This window comes from Capricornis sumatraensis, chromosome 11 (genome assembly GCF_032405125.1).
Source record: "Capricornis sumatraensis isolate serow.1 chromosome 11, serow.2, whole genome shotgun sequence".
Lineage (NCBI taxonomy): Eukaryota > Metazoa > Chordata > Mammalia > Artiodactyla > Bovidae > Capricornis > Capricornis sumatraensis.
The window spans coordinates 79,072,086-79,089,728 of NC_091079.1; the positions used below are offsets into that span (position 1 = coordinate 79,072,086).

Genomic DNA, 17,643 nt, shown 5'->3' on the forward strand with positions numbered 1-17,643 from the left:
AGCCCATCTCTTCTAGGAGCTTAGCAGTGTTAACTTCCTTTTAGCAGATGGTGATGGACAGGGAGGCCTGGTGTGCTGCGATTCATGGGGTCGCAAAGAGTCGGACACGACTGAGCTACTGAACTGACTGACTGAACTGATACTGTGTTTACTATGGAAGCGTACTTGCTACCTGTTATTACCATCTGATTATTTTATTATAATTGTCTCCCCCTCTAGACTGTTTGACTATTCGTGGGTCTGATCATTTGTGTATCACATGGGGGAGTAACCAGGCGAACCACTGGTGGTTTAGTTTCTTCTGTTTAGTTGCTTAGTCCTTGCTCTGTGTAAGATCAAGGAATGGGCAATGTCTAAACACAAGAAACTGGTGATGTGTGTTGCTTCCTGGAAGTCAGAATTGGAGGGAAGATTTTTCATTGCATTGTGCGTAACCACCCCCTTCACTCCATGTACATAGGGTAGACTTTGGGGGGTAATAATTTTATTAAGATGTAATTCATATATAATGATATTTACTCATTTGGAGTGTGCAGTTTAATGTTTTTTAGTACATTCACAGAGCTGTGCAAACATCACCACATTTTTAGGACATTTTCATCTCCCTCAAAAGCTCAGTACCCTTTAGCTCTCCTCCCAACTTTCCCCAACCCCCTTAACCCCAAGAAACCGCTAGTCTTCCTACTGTCGCTGTGATTTATCCCTTTTGGACATTTCGTGTAAATGGAATCATAGGATATGTGACCTTTTGTGACTGGCCTCTTTCACTTAGCATCATGTTTTCAGGGTTCATCTGAGCTGCAGCAGATGTATCAGAATCTCATCCCTTTTTATGGTCAAATAATATTTCATTGTATGAACACACCATCTTTTGTTTATTCATTCAATAGTAGATGGGCATTTGGGTGGTTTCCACTTTTTGATTATTATGAGTAATGCTGCTCTGATTATCGGTGTACAAGTTTTTGTGTGGACATGTTTTCATTTCTCTTGGTTATCTACCTAGAAGTGGAATTGCTAGGTTGTATGATAACTCTATGAGGAACTGCCAAACTGTTGTCCAAAGTGGCTGCATCATTTTATTTATATTCCCACCAGCACTGTATTTAGTTTCCCACATCCTGCATGTGATGAGACTTTTAATATGGAAAGAATTGTTCTTTAAGCTTGATTTTCTAGTTCACTAGACACGGAAAAAGGTATTTTCTTTCAACACTTTAATTAACAGCACTTTCTATTAGAAAAATGCCCTTCATCCTCAAGGGATATCTGTGAGAAGACATTTTAGAAGGAAGAAGGTGAGAAGATTAATCTGCATTCAAATAAAAATGCAGAGCCTAAGGAATTTTTTCTGGTACTCTCATTATACCCATAGGGATTTCTTAAGAAATGCAAATATGTATTGTTTCATCATGCATAAGGCAATCGTTATCTAAAGATAGAGATAAAAGTACAGAATCCTGTATAAATAGTGAGATTTTTGAGAGCAGAAAGAGTTGGACCAAATGACTTAAGGAAAAAATAAAAATCCACTGAAGTAAGCACGAAAAAAGAGATGGAATACAGCTGGGGTATCTGCTGGAACCTGGGAGCACTCTGTGTCTGGGAGGAAGGCTGTGGGGTCGGGGGTAGGGGAAGGTGACATGTGGGCAAACCTGGGAGAGAAGCTGGTGGCACTCCCTTCTGGGTTGTAACATGACAACATGTAACTTTGTTTCCTGGTGGTGAGATGAACTGACATATGAAAAGCGGGAAAATGCCTAATTCATAAAGGCTCACTGTGAGTTGAAGCTTATGAAGCACTTACCGTGAACCAAACACCATACTAAGCACTTTATATACATCACCTCAATTTAATCTTCCCAGCGACTCTATGGTTTAGGTACAATTATTGTCCTCACTTCACAGGTTAGGAATCAGAGGCACCCGGAGGTTAAGAAGTTGCTGTCTACTTTCCCCTGTTCATTGCAGGATTATTCACAAGTCAAGACATAACTAAATTTACGTGTCCATCTATGAATGAGTGGACAAAGGAAACCTGTGTGTATACAATGGAATATCATTTAGAAAGAGGGAAATCCTGCCATTTGTGACAACAGAGACAGACCTTGAGGACGTTGTGCTGAGTGAAATAATATGAACTCGCTTATATGTGAAATCTAAAAAAACCAAACTCAGAGAACCCAAGAGTAGAATGGTGGTTGCCAAGGGCTGAGACGAGGGTGCAGGGGGGTGGGGAAGGGGAGCTGTCAATCAAAAGACAGACTTCAGTTACAAGATGTAGAAGTTCTGAGGACCTGATGCCCAGAGCAATACTGTACAAGGAAGGGAGGTACAAATAAACTAACAAAGGAAAGAGAACTTCCTTACTGGTCCAGTGGTAAAGACTCCACCTGCCAATACAGGGAATACGGGTTTGATCCTTGGTCTGGGAAGAGGCCGCGTGCTGAGAGGCCACTAAGCCCATGAGCCACCAACTACTGAAGCCCACGCACACCTAGAGCCTGGGCTCTGCAAGGAGAGACGCCATCGCAATAAGAAGCCTGTGCATCACAGCTCGAGAGCAGCCGCCGCTCTCCAAAACTAGAGAAAGCCCGCTTGCAGAAATGGAGACCCAGAGCAGCCAATAAATAAATAAATAAATAAATTTAATTTTTAAAAGGAAGGACGGAGTGAGGGAGTGAAGGAATTACTCAGAGTGTAATGTTGAAGCTGACCTGTACCCTGGAACCAGTAAGCCTGCGTGGTCAGTGCCCTTAACCCATGCGCTAGTGTATCTCTTCCTGTGTGTTTTTCTTCACCTGCACCATTTGAATTGTGGTTGTTGTTCAGTTGCCCAGTCGTGTCTGACTCTTTGCAACCCCATGGACTGCAGCATGCCAGGTCTCCCTGTCCCTCACCATTTCCTGGAGTTTGCCCAAGTTTATGTTCATTGCATTGGTGATACTGTCCAGGCATCTCATCCTCTGATGCCTTCTTCTTCTGCCCTCGATCTTTCCCAGCATCAGGGACTTTTCCAGTGAGTCATCTGTTCTAATCAGATGACCGAAATACTGGAGCTTCAGCTTCAGCATCAGTCCTCCCAGTGAATATTCAGGGTTGATCTCCCTTAAGATTGACTGGTTTGATCTCCTTGCTGTCCAAGGGATTTTCAGGAGTCTTGTCCAGCACCACAGTTCGAAGGCATCATTTCTTTGGCATTCTGCCTTCCTTACGGTCCAGCTCTCACAACTGTATGTGAGTATTCAACCATTGTTTGACTGCAACAGTTAAAAACATACTTAACCATCTTGTAATAAAATCAGTGTCAATAATTAGTCAAAGACATTTGATTTAATAACTTAATAGTTTTTAATCCAGTCATAATGTAATGTAGTATAATATGCCAAAGAGACTAGAAGTCTCAAGGCAGATCATGCAGGGCCTTGTAGACCATGTTAAGGTTAAAGGCTATCCCAGGGGCAGTGAGAAGCATTCAGTTTTAAGTCTTGGAGTCAAGAGGTCACCCTTGTGCTTTGAAATTTCCTTCTAATTGTAGTAAAGGGGTATTGGAGGAAGTAATAGCAAAACTGGGGGCGTAAGGAGCAAGCCGAGGGGTGACACTAAGGCCAGAGCACTGGAGATGGATGAGAGGAGACGGCTGAGGATTAAGGAACGATTCAGGAGTTGCCCGAACGAAGACCAGCTGGGAATCACGTGAGTCTTCTGAGAGTCTGTGTGGAGCCCAGTGTCATTAGAGATACAGTTCTCCGAAGCTGACTCTAATGAAGTGGATTTTACAGTGATGAATACAGTTTTCTTGAGAAGGAAAATGTTTGAATCATCTCTGTTTTTCCTTTTTGGCTTTTCTTTACAGCCTCCACTCTGTTTTCTTTGGATCAAAGCCATTTTCATTTCACCAGACATGTCATTCTTTTTGCAGAAGCCATTCCAGCTCTTTTGATGCTTCAGACTTTAATTTACGGAACATCTATTCATGTCTCTCCAGATCTTTTACACAGGCAGCATCTTTGTGCAAATTCCTGGGCCCGTCAAATTTGCCCAAGTGCTTGTAAATGCATGCTGTTCAAGGAGATAAATGACTCAACTGGAAAACCGATGGCTAACCTGTTGAACCTCTCTTTGTGATTTCAGGCTGCCCTGGCAGGAGGCACCACCATGATCATGGATTTTGCTATTCCACACAAAGGCCACTCCCTCATTGAAGCCTTTGACACCTGGCGAAGCTGGGCTGACCCCAAAGTCTGCTGCGACTACAGCCTGCATGTGGCGGTGACGTGGTGGAGTGACCAGGTGAACCATGAAGGGGTCCGGTTTCTTCTAGTTAGTCCTTTAGTCATTGCAAAGATCAGGGAACGGGCAGCGTCAAAACATAAGAAACCAGTGATGTTGGTTGCTTCCGGGAACTCACAATTGGAGGGAAGGCTTTTCATTCCATATTCTTTCGTACCATTTGAGTTTTGAACCCTGTGAAGTATTATCAATTGAGAGAACTACAAAAATAAAAAGCATGTGAAGATAAAAGGATAAATCGCTTATACTGATTCACAATAGTCTTTCTAATATTTAAGTCATGAATTGTAAACACTTTAAATGCAATTTTTAAAAGTACTGGACTTTTCAATTTCAACATCTCCGGGCACTTTTAAGCAGTCTTTTCCCACAGATTAGACTTCAGTTAGATAAATGTTTTTAACTTCTGGAAAGAAACCAAGGAAGGGACAGACCAGGGATGTGTTCAAGGGCTTCTCCCAGCTGTGCACTAAGCTGGTACTCTGTTAAAATCAACTCCTGGTCAGATCATTTCAAAATAGAGTTTCCACAGTCTTCTGTATCTGCTCATTATTTTAGACCATGGCAGATATGATAACATGACTGAGATAGAAAAGACAGTTTTGTGAAATGTTAAAATATGCTTATTTTCCCCATGAAAACATGTATGTGTACTTTGGAAGAAACTTTTATTTGTGATTTAAATCAATAGCATGTTTTCCACATTGGACTTAATTCAGAAATCTTTTTGCTAGAAAGGTTCATGGGGTGACTTTATTTGAAGTCACCATGTAACTTATGTCCTTACTCCTCCCAAAATTTGGGTTGTAGACACTAAGTTAATATAAAACAAGTAATCAGATAGCTCAGCAAACGTAGCTAGGTTTAGAGTCCAGAGAAAAAGTTAATTTTTTTCCAGAAACCGCATTCTAAATGAGGCATCTGACCTCTTTATGCGTTTAAGGTCTTCCTGCCCTCCTTCTTCTCTCCTGCCCCTCCTTCTTTCCCTTCTCCCTTCCTCCTTTCCTCTCACTCTTGTTTTATAAGATGGAGCAAAGGTGAAGATGCTTGCTCATACCAGTGTTTCTCACATTTTAATATGGAAATGATTCACCTGGTGAATACTGTTAAAGTACAGATTATGTTCAGTGAGTGTATTGGTTTGCTAGGACTGCTTTAACAAAGAATTACAAACTGGGTGGCTGAAACAACAGAAATGTACTGTCTCACATTTCAGGAGACTTACAGCCTGAGATCGAGGTGTTGGTGCGGTCGGTCCCTTCTGAGAGCTGTCAGGGATAATCTCAAGCCTCTCACCAACTTCTGGTGGTTTGCTGGCAATCTCCGGTATTCTTTGATTTGTAGGAACATCACCTGAATCTCTGCCTTTGTTTCCCATGATGTTCTCTGTGTATGTGTGTGTGTGTGTGGCTAAATTACCCCTTTTTATAAAGACAGCAATCATATTGAATTATGGTCCACCCTAGTGACCTCATCTTAATTGATTACTTTGGTAAATACCCTACTTCCAAATGTTGACCTGAAACAAGGAGACCGCCTGATATTTCTCCAGCAAAGATGGGCATGTTTGAGATCAACCAAAGAATTGCAGTTCAGGGTCTACAAACATGTTGAGCCACGTGCAAGTCCCCACAGAGCAAGGGAAGGCGCAGGCTTTCCTAGAGAGGAGAGGGAAGTTGGGAGGGCTCCAGTAAACAGAGCCCATGAGTTTTCATTCTTCTGATCCCTGCCAAGAAAGAAGGGGATCCTTTCTTCTGCGTTGACATGCAGGTATGAGAGCTCCCCCTTCTGGTCTCTCGACTCTACTTAATTGAGTGAGTGAAAATCACTCAGCTGTGTCCGACGTTTTGCAACCTCATGGACTGCCAGGGTCCTTTGTCCAGGGAATTCTCCAGGCCAGAATACTGGAGTTGGATCTTCCCAACCCAGAGATTGAACCCAGGTCTCCTGCCCTGCAGGTGGATTCTTCACCATCTGAGCCACCTTCTATTTATTAATTTTTTTATACAAGTCCGAGGTGGTGCTGGGCTTCCCAGGTAGTTCTAGTGGTAAAGAACTTGCCTGCCAAGGTAGGCGACATAAGAGATCCCTGAGTCGGGAAGACTCCCAGGAGGAGGGCATGGCAACCCACTCTAGTATCCTTGTCTGGAGAATCCCATGGACAGAGGAGCCTGGTAGGAGTCCATAGGGTCCCAAAGAGTTGGATGTGACTGAAGTGACTTGACATGCATGCACAAGGTCACATTTGGTACTGGGGGCTAGGATTTCAACCTATGAATTTATGGGGACACAGTCAACCCATAGTAGGTCTGAAGCAGAGCTTGAGATTCTGCATTTCTAGTAAGCTCCCAGGTGATGTTGTTGTTGCTGTTCAGGTACCACACTTTTGCAATAGCAAGGCTTAAACTACTATGCCTGACCGTTGGGACTCACCCACGGATAGGGATATGGGTGACAGGGATGTTTAACAAGGTCATCTGCAGAAAGGCTCTTCTACTCTGGGAGTCATAGGTATTTCACTTGAGCAATGTGGGTTGTAATTGGGAAGGCCGTAATGGGAATTTTCTAACAGTCTAAAGCATTTTTCCCCCCACTATAAAAATAATAGACTCATGGTAGAAAATTAGAACTTATAAAAAAGTTTTTAAAAAGGAGGCACATTAAACCAAGTTCTACCCTTGCTGTTGTCACTTAATGCATCTTGAAACTCATTCCATCATTTCAGTGATGTTCATTCTCAACATTTTGGTGTTTTCTGCTCCTTTTCATTCATTATTCATCCAAGAGAAAGTTTTTGAGTGGCCAGTATGGACCAGGCACTGTTCTAGGATATAGCAACAGATAAACTGTACAAGCTTAGCTTACATGCACACTCAGTTGTGTCTGACTCTTTGCGACCCCACGGACTGTAGCCTGCCAGGCTCCTCTGTCCATGGGATTTTTCAGGCAAGAGTACTGGAGTGGGTTGCTATTTCCTTCTCCAGGGGATCTTCCCCATCCTGGGATTGAACCCGGGTCTCATGTGTCTCCTGCTGGGGTAAAGACGGATTCTTTACCCCAGAGCCACCTGTGAAGCCCAAACTGTACAAAGCCCCTTCTCATATCGGGTGGAAATTCTAGAGGAGGACGCAGGTCGTCAACAAGTAAATATATTATATGCCAGCTGATGAAGTGCCATGGAGAAAAGTGAAACAAATTAGTAAAAGAGTAAACAGTGATGGAAGTGAGTAACTTAACATATGATATTGTCATTTTTAAAACTTTGCTGATACAATAGGAAAAGAGTGCTTTATTTTGCACTTTTTAATGAGTAGGAAGGTTAACATTTTTTCCATGTTTATTAGGCATTTGAATTTACAGTTTGAACTGTAAATAACATTCTTCATCTAGAATGTTAGGGTTTTTCTTATCAAGTAGAAGCAGCAATAACTAACATTTTTATTAACTAAGCAGTAATCCTATCCTTGTTACATATTTTTTGTTTTATTATATATTTTTGTTTTATATGTATATGTGTATATTTTTTGTGTATGCATGTGTTTTTCAACTTGTAGAAATTCCAGCAGTTTTATTTGGTCAGACCTTCTGACAGAGAAGCCTGGTAGGCTACAGTTTACGGGGTCGCGAAGAGTCGGACACGACTGAGTGACTTCACTTCACTTCTGACTTTTCCGTTGAAATTATTAGTCATTGTTGAGAGTAGAGATGAACCTGCGAAGGCAATTACTAAACTAGTTTTGATCCTATCTTGTCTCTTACCATTGGTATGATATTATGATTTATAAGAAGAAATTCACATCTGGTCTTTGTCTCCATTTCTGGCACAGAGCTCCTAAAATCCTTGGAATTTCCTACATGATGAGGGCACTGAAATGGTCTATTATGTTAAGTGAAGTGAAAGTCGCTCAGTCACGTCCAACTCTTTTCGACCCCATGGACTATACAGTCCATGGAATTCTCTAGGCCAGAATACTGGAGTGGGTAGCCTTTCCCTTCTCCAGGGGATCTTCCCAATTCAGGGATCGAACCCAGGTCTCCCGCATTGCAGGCGGATTCTTTACCATCTGAGCTACCAGGAATTAAAGAGGTGATTTTTAGACACCACCTAAGGATAGGGGCTGATTGACCCAGGAGCCAACTGTGTGATTAGATGGTAGAAAGTTTCAGTCCCCCCACAACTGACCTGTGAGGCGGGGAGAAGGGCTGGAGGCTGGTTTAGTTGCCTGTGGCCAATGCTTTAATCAGTCATACCTGTGTAACGAAGCCTTCACAAAACCTAAAAGGATAGGATTTGGAAAGCTTCAAGGATGCTGACTGAGTGGAGGTTTGGAAAGAGTGGTGCTCTCAGAAGACACACAAGCCCTGTGCCCTTCCCCCATTCCTTCGCCTATAAAGTATCTCTTCCCTCTGATGTTCGTCTGTATCTTTTATCATGTCCTTTTATAGTAAACTGGTGATCCAGTGAGTACAATGTTTCTCTGAGCTCTGTGAACCACTGCAGCAGATTAATTGAACCTGAGGAGGGGGCTGTGGGAACCCCCGATTTATAGCTGGTTGGTCAGAAGTGCAGGTGACAACCTGGACACCCCCAGAAGACTGAACTCCTAAACTGTGGAACATGGTGCAGTCTCCAGGTAGTGTTAAAACTGAGTTGAGTTATAAGATACCTCCTGGCTGATGTCTGGAGAACTGCTTGGTGGTGTGAAGGAACCCCCAGTCTTCCCACTCACACATTGGAATTGGTGATCAGAACCTTTGAGTTGGCAACCCAGAAGGCTCCTGGGGCTTCCCACTGGTTCAGAATCTTTCACCTCCAGGAGCTGCCAGTGGGTCACTTCACATCTTCCACCGCCTCCGTCTTCTAATTCATCCTGTGGGATTCAGATTTGACCCCAAACCTTACTTCACACTAGCTCTGATTCCTTCCAGAGACATGACTGCTTCTGTTGCTACCAAATGGTTGTCTTTTCACGTTCTAGAATAATTTCTTCCCATCTCGGTACCTCTTTCTCTAGATACTGAGAATTTCATATCTAAGTGTAAAAGTGAAGTATTTGGGGGAGGGGGAGTACTATTAACTCTTCCATGATTTAAAAGCATCATAGCCACAGCAGTTCAGATGAAGTCTGACCTAGGGGAACGATCAAGGCCTTAATTATATTTTTCTAGAGTTCAACTGATGTCCTCATTTTGCTTTATTTTCCTCTGAATGCAGCATTTTGGAGAATGCTGGGATTATCTTTCAAGGGTGACATTTTGCTGTGATTGTGGTGCCCTTTTAGGTTAAAGAAGAAATGAAAATCCTTACCCAGGATAAAGGGGTGAACTCCTTCAAGATGTTTATGGCTTATAAAGATGTGTACATGGTGAGGGATGTGGAGCTGTACGAGGCCTTCTCTCGGTGCAAGGAGATTGGAGCCATTGCTCAAGTTCATGCCGAAAACGGAGATCTAATTGCAGAGGTAGGTAATTACCTTCCAGGGCTTCCAGAGAAGGGAAACTGCCCGCGAGTTAAGGGGAAGATGACTGGCCCCAAGTAGGTAAGTTCATTCGAAGGACTGGAAGAAAGGAAATTCAAGAACTAATTTTCTGTAACTTGGAAACACTTGACTCCAATTACTTGCTGTCCTTGATGAGTTTTTTGCAGGTGGTATATGCGCTGGAATGAGGAGTTCCCTTTTTCAGAGCAGCCATTAGACCTCAAACAAGGTTTATTCTAAAAGCACAGATATTTTTCTTTGTGTCCCCAGCACTTTTTTTTTTTTTTCATTTAAAGTATGCTCAAGCTGCTGGTTCAGAATGCCAAAGTGTGGGCATCAGCATAATCTGATGACTTAAGCAGAGCATTAGGTAGCTGTTTTAAGCCCCACTCTTTTCAGAAATTGGGTATCAAAATGTGCTCTGGATGAATCTAGATGATATTTATTTCTCATGTTAGCTCCATCATTAATGCCAAAAGGGTACACCATCTGCAAGATTTAAAGAGCTGTCTCTGACCCTTTCTATTGGTTGATCTTTCTCTCTCCCTGGGCTCAGTTCCCATTAAAGTCAGTGAGAGGGTGGCCACATGGCCAGAAGGTGGGGGGCATGATACGAGAAAAGCATGAGCTGTAAGCTCAAACAGACCGGGGTGTAAACTGGACTCTTCCACATCTTAGCTGTATGACACTGGGCACATAGTTTTGACACTCTGTCTTGACTTCCTGCCTTTCTTGTAAGGAAGAAATAACACTTTTGGAGAGGAGAAATATTGATCTAATATCATTCTGTGGGATAGAGGAGAAGGCAGTGAAGAGTAAAGAATAGAACTAACTACATAATATCATGAGTCATTTCAAGAAGAATCTAATATGGGGGACTGGAATACTTTGTTTTTTTTTGTTCTGAACCAATGTCTTAAATACGGACACTATTTCTTTTCAAAGGGGCTTCCCTGGTAGCTCAGCTGATAAAGAATCCGCCTGGAATGCAGGAGACCCCGGTTCTATTCCTAGGTCTTTTCAAAGAATGTGATTAGAACAGACCTCAGATCGTCACCTTTTCAATCAAAATAATTTCATTATGAAATATGTATACAAAAAGTTAAAAACATGCCATCAAAGTAGTGGGGTTCCCAGATGACTCAGTGAAGAGCCCACTTGCCAAGCAGGAAACAAGCGTTCTATCCCTTGGTCAGGAAGATCCCCTGGAGAAGGAAACGGCAACCCACTTTAGTATTCTTGCCTAGGAAATCCCATGAACAGAGGAGCCTGGCGGGCTACAGTCCATGGGGTCACAAAGAGTCAGACACAATGACTAAACAGCAACAAATCAGAGTAGTAGATTATTTTTTACCAAACACACACACTGTATACACACACGTTCACACACACCTATGCCAAACAGATCTAAAATTAAAAGCTGGCAGTGTATTTATTTCACATAATGATGGAATTTGTCATTAGCAAAGCTTTCTCCCATGTATGTTCCTGCTGCCTTTTCAGGGAGCAAAGAAGATGTTGGCATTGGGGATAACAGGTCCCGAGGGCCATGAGCTGTGCCGTCCAGAAGCAGTCGAGGCAGAAGCCACGCTGAGGGCCATCACCATAGCCAGCGCCGTGAACTGCCCTCTCTACGTCGTGCACGTGATGAGCAAGTCTGCGGCAAAGGTGGTGGCGGATGCCCGGAGAGATGGTAATTCCTGAACTGTACCCTCCCTTACGACTCAATACTGTTAGCTGAAGAGTAAGGTGAAATAATGGCAAAAAGAAAGCTGTCCATGCATTTCCATAATTTTTCTTCCTGCCTTTTTATTAGCATCCTTTCTGTTTTCTCCCAATCTTACACAGGTCTGTCTGTTTTTGCCCTCCTTCAGTCACAAGCCCAACCTTCACACCGCTACCTACCAGTTCTCTAGGGCTTTCCAGGTGGCGCTAGTGGTAAAGAACCCACCTGCCAATGCAGGAGACATAAGAGATGTGGGTTCCATCCCTGGGCTGGGAAGATCCCCTGGAGGAGGACATGGAAACCCACTCCAGTATTCTTGCCTGGAGAATCCCATGGACAGAGGAGCCTGGTGGGCTACAGCCTATAGGGTTGCACAGAGTCAGACCAGTTCTCTAGTGAACTTCAAAGAACACTTCCAATACCTGAGTCAGGGTGATGCAAGGCACATAGTAGGTGCTCAACACATTTCTTTTGAACCAAATTAATTTGTCTCATAGCAACCTGGGCATTGGCACAATGGAAATAATCATCCAAATAGTGTTTTTATGATGATATTTTAAGATTTTTAACACAAAGGTATTTTTACTCTAAATTGTTTAATTGCCTCACTTCTATAATTTAATATGTGCTGGTGGTGGTGGTTTAGTTGTAAGTCATGTCCGACTCTTGAAATCCCGTGGACTGTAGCTGTTCAGGCTCCTCTGTCCATGGGATTCTCCAGGCAAGAATACTGGAGTGGGTAGCCAGGTCCTTCTCCAGGGGATCTTCCCGACCCAGGAATCCAACCCAGGTCTTATGCAATCATTTAAAAAGAAAGAGAAAATCTGCTCTTGGTAAGACTTAAGGAAGGAAATAATTTCATTCATTGGCCAGTACTGGGAAAGGAAGGATGAAAAACAAATAAGATATATTTTATTCAACACTTTAGACACTCCTGGGAGATGGTTGTGGTTTCTCTTACTTTTAGGAAACCAGATGACCAGAAAGAACTGTATAACTCATCCTGGCTGCAGTTTTATAATATAGATTTTTAAAACCATGAAAATAGATTTGGCATGTCCATAATTGACATTAGGATAAATTTTTTTCCACGTTACTTCTTGTTGCTTAAATTTCACTGAGAATTTTGGGCAAGCTAAATGCATTTTTTAATGCAATATATCAAATTAAGAGTAACCTGTTTCACACAGGAGTTGATAAGATCTGACTACCAGCCCACCCTTCTCTGTTTTCTCTGCACTGGGAACAGCTCTCCTGAAACAGCCCTTCATGCCCTGAAATTGTACATTTGTGCCAAGTTTGTCTCCACTCCCTCCTTGATCAACTTCCCACGTGGCACTAGTGGTAAAGAACCCATCTGCTAGTGCAGGAGACACAGGAGACGGGGGTTCGATCCCTGGGTCGGGAAGATTCCCTGGAGGAGGAAATGGCAACCCACTCCAGTATTCTTACCTGGAGAATCCCATGGATGTGGACGGAGGAGCCTGGTGGCTACAGTCCGTAAGCTTGCAAAGAGTCAGACACGACTGAAGCGACTTACCACGCAGGCATGCCCTCCTTGATCAGGAGAACCTCTCCACTATTGAGCTGGTCGCTTTCTGCAGGGGTACTAAAAAGCCCGGCGACACTGACAGCTGAGGGCCACAGTAGCTCGGCAGCCCCATGTTCCCTGACCCCCTTCACTTACTCCTAGCCACAGCTTCCAGACCAGTGCCATTTCAAGGGACACTGACACAGTGGTCAAGTTCACTGCAGCTGGGGCTGCCACAGTAGGGGTGGCTGGCTCCAGGATTGGAATTAGGACTATGTTTGGGAGTCTCAGGCTTCCCTGGGGGGCTCAGATGGTAAAGAATCTGCCTGCATTGCAGGAGACCCGGGTTCGATCCCTAGGTCAGGAAGATCCCCTGGAGAAGGGAATAGGAACCCACTCCAGTATTCTTGCCTGGAGAATTCTATGGACAGAGGAGCCCGGTGGGCTGCAGTCCATAGGGTTGCAAAGAGTTGGACACAAATGAGCAACTAACACTTTCTACTTTCCTTTGGGAGCCTCATCATTGGTTATGGGAGAAACCCTTCTCTAAAGCAGCAGCTCTTCTACGCCATTCTGGGCTTTGCCCTCTCTGAGGCCATGGGGCTCTTTTTGCCTGATGGGGGCCTCTGTCTTCCTCTTCGCCATGTGAAGGAGCCATTTCCACCTCACACAGCTCTTTCTCCCGTGTCTCCTTTTCCCATACTTCTCCAGGCAGCCTGGGGAAAATGGTTGGCTCAGGGCTTGAAAGAAGGAAGACAAAATAAATACTGTATTCATAAGAAAAGAAGATCTTAGTACCAGCCATTTCTGCTTGCTTTTTTTCTGCCATATATAATTTCAGTATTAACAAACACAGCACTTAAAAAAGAACCTTTACTTCAATTTTATTAATCATTATAGCTTTAGATTTTGCCACCAGGTGGCGCTGTTGCTAGCTCTATGAAATTGGTTTTCTCTATTTTCTGGTAAGTGATGTATCATATCCTTTAGCTTGTCTGTGAGGTCTGTAATATAAGAATATGATTTAAGAAACAGCAAAATCAGCAGAAATGGTCAATCTTAACCCACAAGCAATCTATGATTTTGACCATTCTGTCGGGAAACAGTTTCTGGATCCTGAGTATTTATTTTGATTTGGGATAGAATTCCATTAGCCGCAGAATAAGTCTAGGAAAGATTTTAGAACGTAAATCATAGGTAGAAAATTATTAAAATTAATTATGAATATCTTAATATTACTTTAAATGTAATATTATATTTTGAATATGTAAACCATTTACCTGGTCCAAAAGTCAAAGTGACACATTAAAAGATGTATTCTCAGAGAAGTCTTGCTTCCTTCCTAGCTGCTTCATCCCACAGCCCACAGTTAATTATTGCATTACTTTATTTCTGAGCTACCCTTGCAGTGTTTTTTTGTTTTTTAAGAACATATGTTTCTTATTTTTCTTTCTCTCCTACTTGAAACGTAAAATAACATAGTGTTCCCTAATATATCCCATAGTTAATTATTTCATTAATTTACTTCTGGGCTACCCATGTAGAGTGTTGTTTTTTTTTTTTGAAAAAAGAACATATATGTCTCATTTTTCTTTCTCTCCTCCTTGAAAGGTAAAATACACAGTGTTCTCTATCTTGTTTTTTCCTATTTGAAAATATGTCCTAAAGGTCAGCTCATGTTAGATATAGAGAGCTTCCTCATTCTTTTTTACAGGTGCAAAGCTTGACACTATATTTTTCTACTAGTCTCTAATGATGGATATTTGAGCTGTTTCTGATTTTTAGCTGTTACAGATAAAACCACAGTGATGGCCTTATGCATATGTTATTTCATATATGTGGAAGGTATAGTGGTCTTCTATTACTGCTATAATGCATGATAGCAAGCATAATGGCTTGCAACAATATAAATTTATTATCATATAGTTCTGGAGGGTGGAAGTCTGAAATAGGTAACAATGGCTGAAACCAAGGTGACAGAGGGCTGTGTTCCTTCTGTAGGCTCCAGGGGGAATGCCCTTCCTTCTCTAGCTTCTAGAGACCAGCTACCTTCCTTGGTTCCTATCTCCCTTCCTCTTCTTCACAGCCAGCTGTGGTGGGTGGAGAACATTCCTTTGTTCTGATCTCTCTTTAAGGATCCTTGGATTATATGGAATCCACCTGTTTAATCCAGGATACTCTCCCTCTCTGAAGATCTTTAAGATCTTTGAAGTCTCTCTGCTATGTAGGTAACATACTCACAGGTGGCAGAGATTAGGTCATGGACATCTTTGGGGCATTGTTATTCTATCTTCCACAACAGGGTAGCCTCACTAGAAACGGGACTGCTAGTTCAAATACTTTTTGGACATTAGTAAAAAGTCCCTTAGCATTGGACATCACTTTGCAAGGTGGTTATAAGTATGAAATACTTAAAATCTCAACCCAAATGCTCTAGTTGAGTCAGACGTACTATAATAACGCTTGTGAAGTTATTCCAGCATGCAATTGTTAGGGGCAGCAGAGGTCCAGAATAAACTAGCATGCGAGATTATTCCATCGCTGGCACATAACCTCTCACAGGTGACCAAGCAGTGTCAGACCATTCACATGGTGACCACGTCAGCCAACCCGAGGGCAGGTCCATGGGGAGTACAGAGTGACAGGAGTTGGTGGGCACAGTGGCCCTTTTACAGTAGATTTGTTTACTCTGTCCTCATTATCTCACATAATTTCTGAATGTGAAAGAGCAATACACATCTATTCATCATTATCTTGCTTAAAAAAGGAATGATTCAGCCTTCCAGGTTTGTAATATGAAGATTTCCTATCAGTAAATCATTTTGCCAGCCCATTCGGTCATCCAGGGCCTTGCCACTCAGAGTGTGGTCCCTGAAAGACAACACTGACATCCCCTGAGAGCTCGTTAGAGATGCAGATCCTTGGACCTCAGGCCAGGTGCACTGAGCTGGAATGTGGCCTTATAACCAGAACCCCGGGTGACTCACATGCATACTAAATGTGAGAATCATTGCTCCCGGAGGCACAAAAGAGATCCAGTTATTAATTGTCTCTATTGTAGTTGCCTAGAAATACAACACTCTCATTATGTTGGATTTTATTGTTCTATTGCCAACTATATACCCAGAAGATAGCAACCTGAGGGTTAACGATTATAACAACCAACTTTGTTTGTTGAGTGCTTAATATGTACTTGGCACATATTTCAATATATCTTGTTTCAAGTTTTATTTATATTATCTCATTAATACACTCTAACATACGTTATCTTTTCAAATTGTCATAACAATGCTTCAGGCAAAATTTTATCACTGTTTTGCGATTGATGAAATTGAGGATCGGGAAAGTTTGGTAAATTAAGCCCAAGTTCACTTTACTAGTAAGTGCTAAAGCTGGGATTCAAGTCTGTTCAACCCTAAAGTCCACATTTTTTATTACTCTTTACTCTGTTCAAGAAGAAATTGGGTTATAGTGTTGGGAAATGCAGATGTCAAGTTTGTATTTAATTGGTTTTGCTTATTGGCCTTACATTTTTTAGAAACATATTTAAAATGTTCTTATCATTCTGTTATTTATCATTGTTAAAAGAAAAAAATGCCAGAAATGGAAATGATGAAGACTGTATTAAGTGAGAAGTAAGCATTCTCTCTCTCAGCTCAGTCTTGAAACTAGAAATTTTTAACCATATCTATTTTTTGTTGTTGTTGTTGGTTTCCTCCAAAATCCTAAGCCCTAAATTTGTAAGTAGTGACTTAAAAATTTTTGACAGTATCACTCGACTCTAAGTGGTGAAAAAAGAGCAGTCTAACGTACATAAATCTAACCCTCCTGAGTTTTGTTAGTAGTAAATGTCACTTCAAATAATATTACTTAAATTTATGTGTTTTGGCTAATTTTTTTGTGTGTGGGATCTCTTTGTTATCTACTAGGTTGAAAAGAAACTGAGAGGCCCAGTATTATCCCCTCTGTCTCCTCCTGACTTCTGTCAGTTCCGTTATTATCTTTACATGGATGGGAGTTCCAGCATTTGTAGCTGGCTCTATAATTGGGCTTCCCAGGTGGTGCTAGTGGGAAAGGAGCTGCCTGCCAGGGCTGGAGACGTGAGAGACGTGGGTTCGATCCCTGGGTTGGAAAGATCCCCTGGAGGAGGGCATGGCAACCCACTCCAGTATTCTTGCCTGGAGAATCCCCATGGACAGAGGAGCCTGGTGGGCTGCAGGCCATGGGGCTGCTAAGAGCTAGACAAGACTCGGACACGACTGAGCAACTTCACTTTCACTTTTCACTTTCATGCATTGGAAAAGGAAATGGCAGCCCACTCCACTGTTCTTGCCTGAAGAATCCCATGGACAGAGGAGCCTGGCGGGCTACGGCCATGGGGTTGCTATGAGCTAGACAAGACTGAACACTTAACACTTTTTCCTGGATTATCTCTGTTTCTTACTGAGTCAGTTTTTCAGTGTGTGTGTGTGTGTGTGTGTGTGTGTGTGTGTGTGTGTGTGTGTGGTATTTTTTAAACATCTTGGCCCTTCTTTTTGTGTTGTTTGTTTTTTCTTCAAGCGTCCGGTGATCCTGGACTGTCCGTGTTCATGACTGGACAGTGCAGGGGATAG

At 42.4% G+C, this 17,643-nt stretch overlaps 1 protein-coding gene and 1 pseudogene across 1 annotated transcript in view; both read left to right on the forward strand.

Moving 5' to 3' along the window:
• Positions 1 to 17,643, forward strand: part of DPYS (dihydropyrimidinase) — a 99,524-nt gene that overhangs the window by 24,001 nt on the left and 57,880 nt on the right. Inside the window, exons 2-4 of the mRNA XM_068983341.1 lie at positions 4,135 to 4,293; positions 9,576 to 9,755; positions 11,277 to 11,466. Coding sequence (XP_068839442.1) covers positions 4,135 to 4,293; positions 9,576 to 9,755; positions 11,277 to 11,466 — 529 coding nt within the window. The remainder of the gene's footprint in view (positions 1 to 4,134; positions 4,294 to 9,575; positions 9,756 to 11,276; positions 11,467 to 17,643) is intronic.
• On the forward strand, positions 12,639 to 13,679 carry LOC138088701 (ATP synthase F(0) complex subunit C2, mitochondrial-like; annotated as a pseudogene).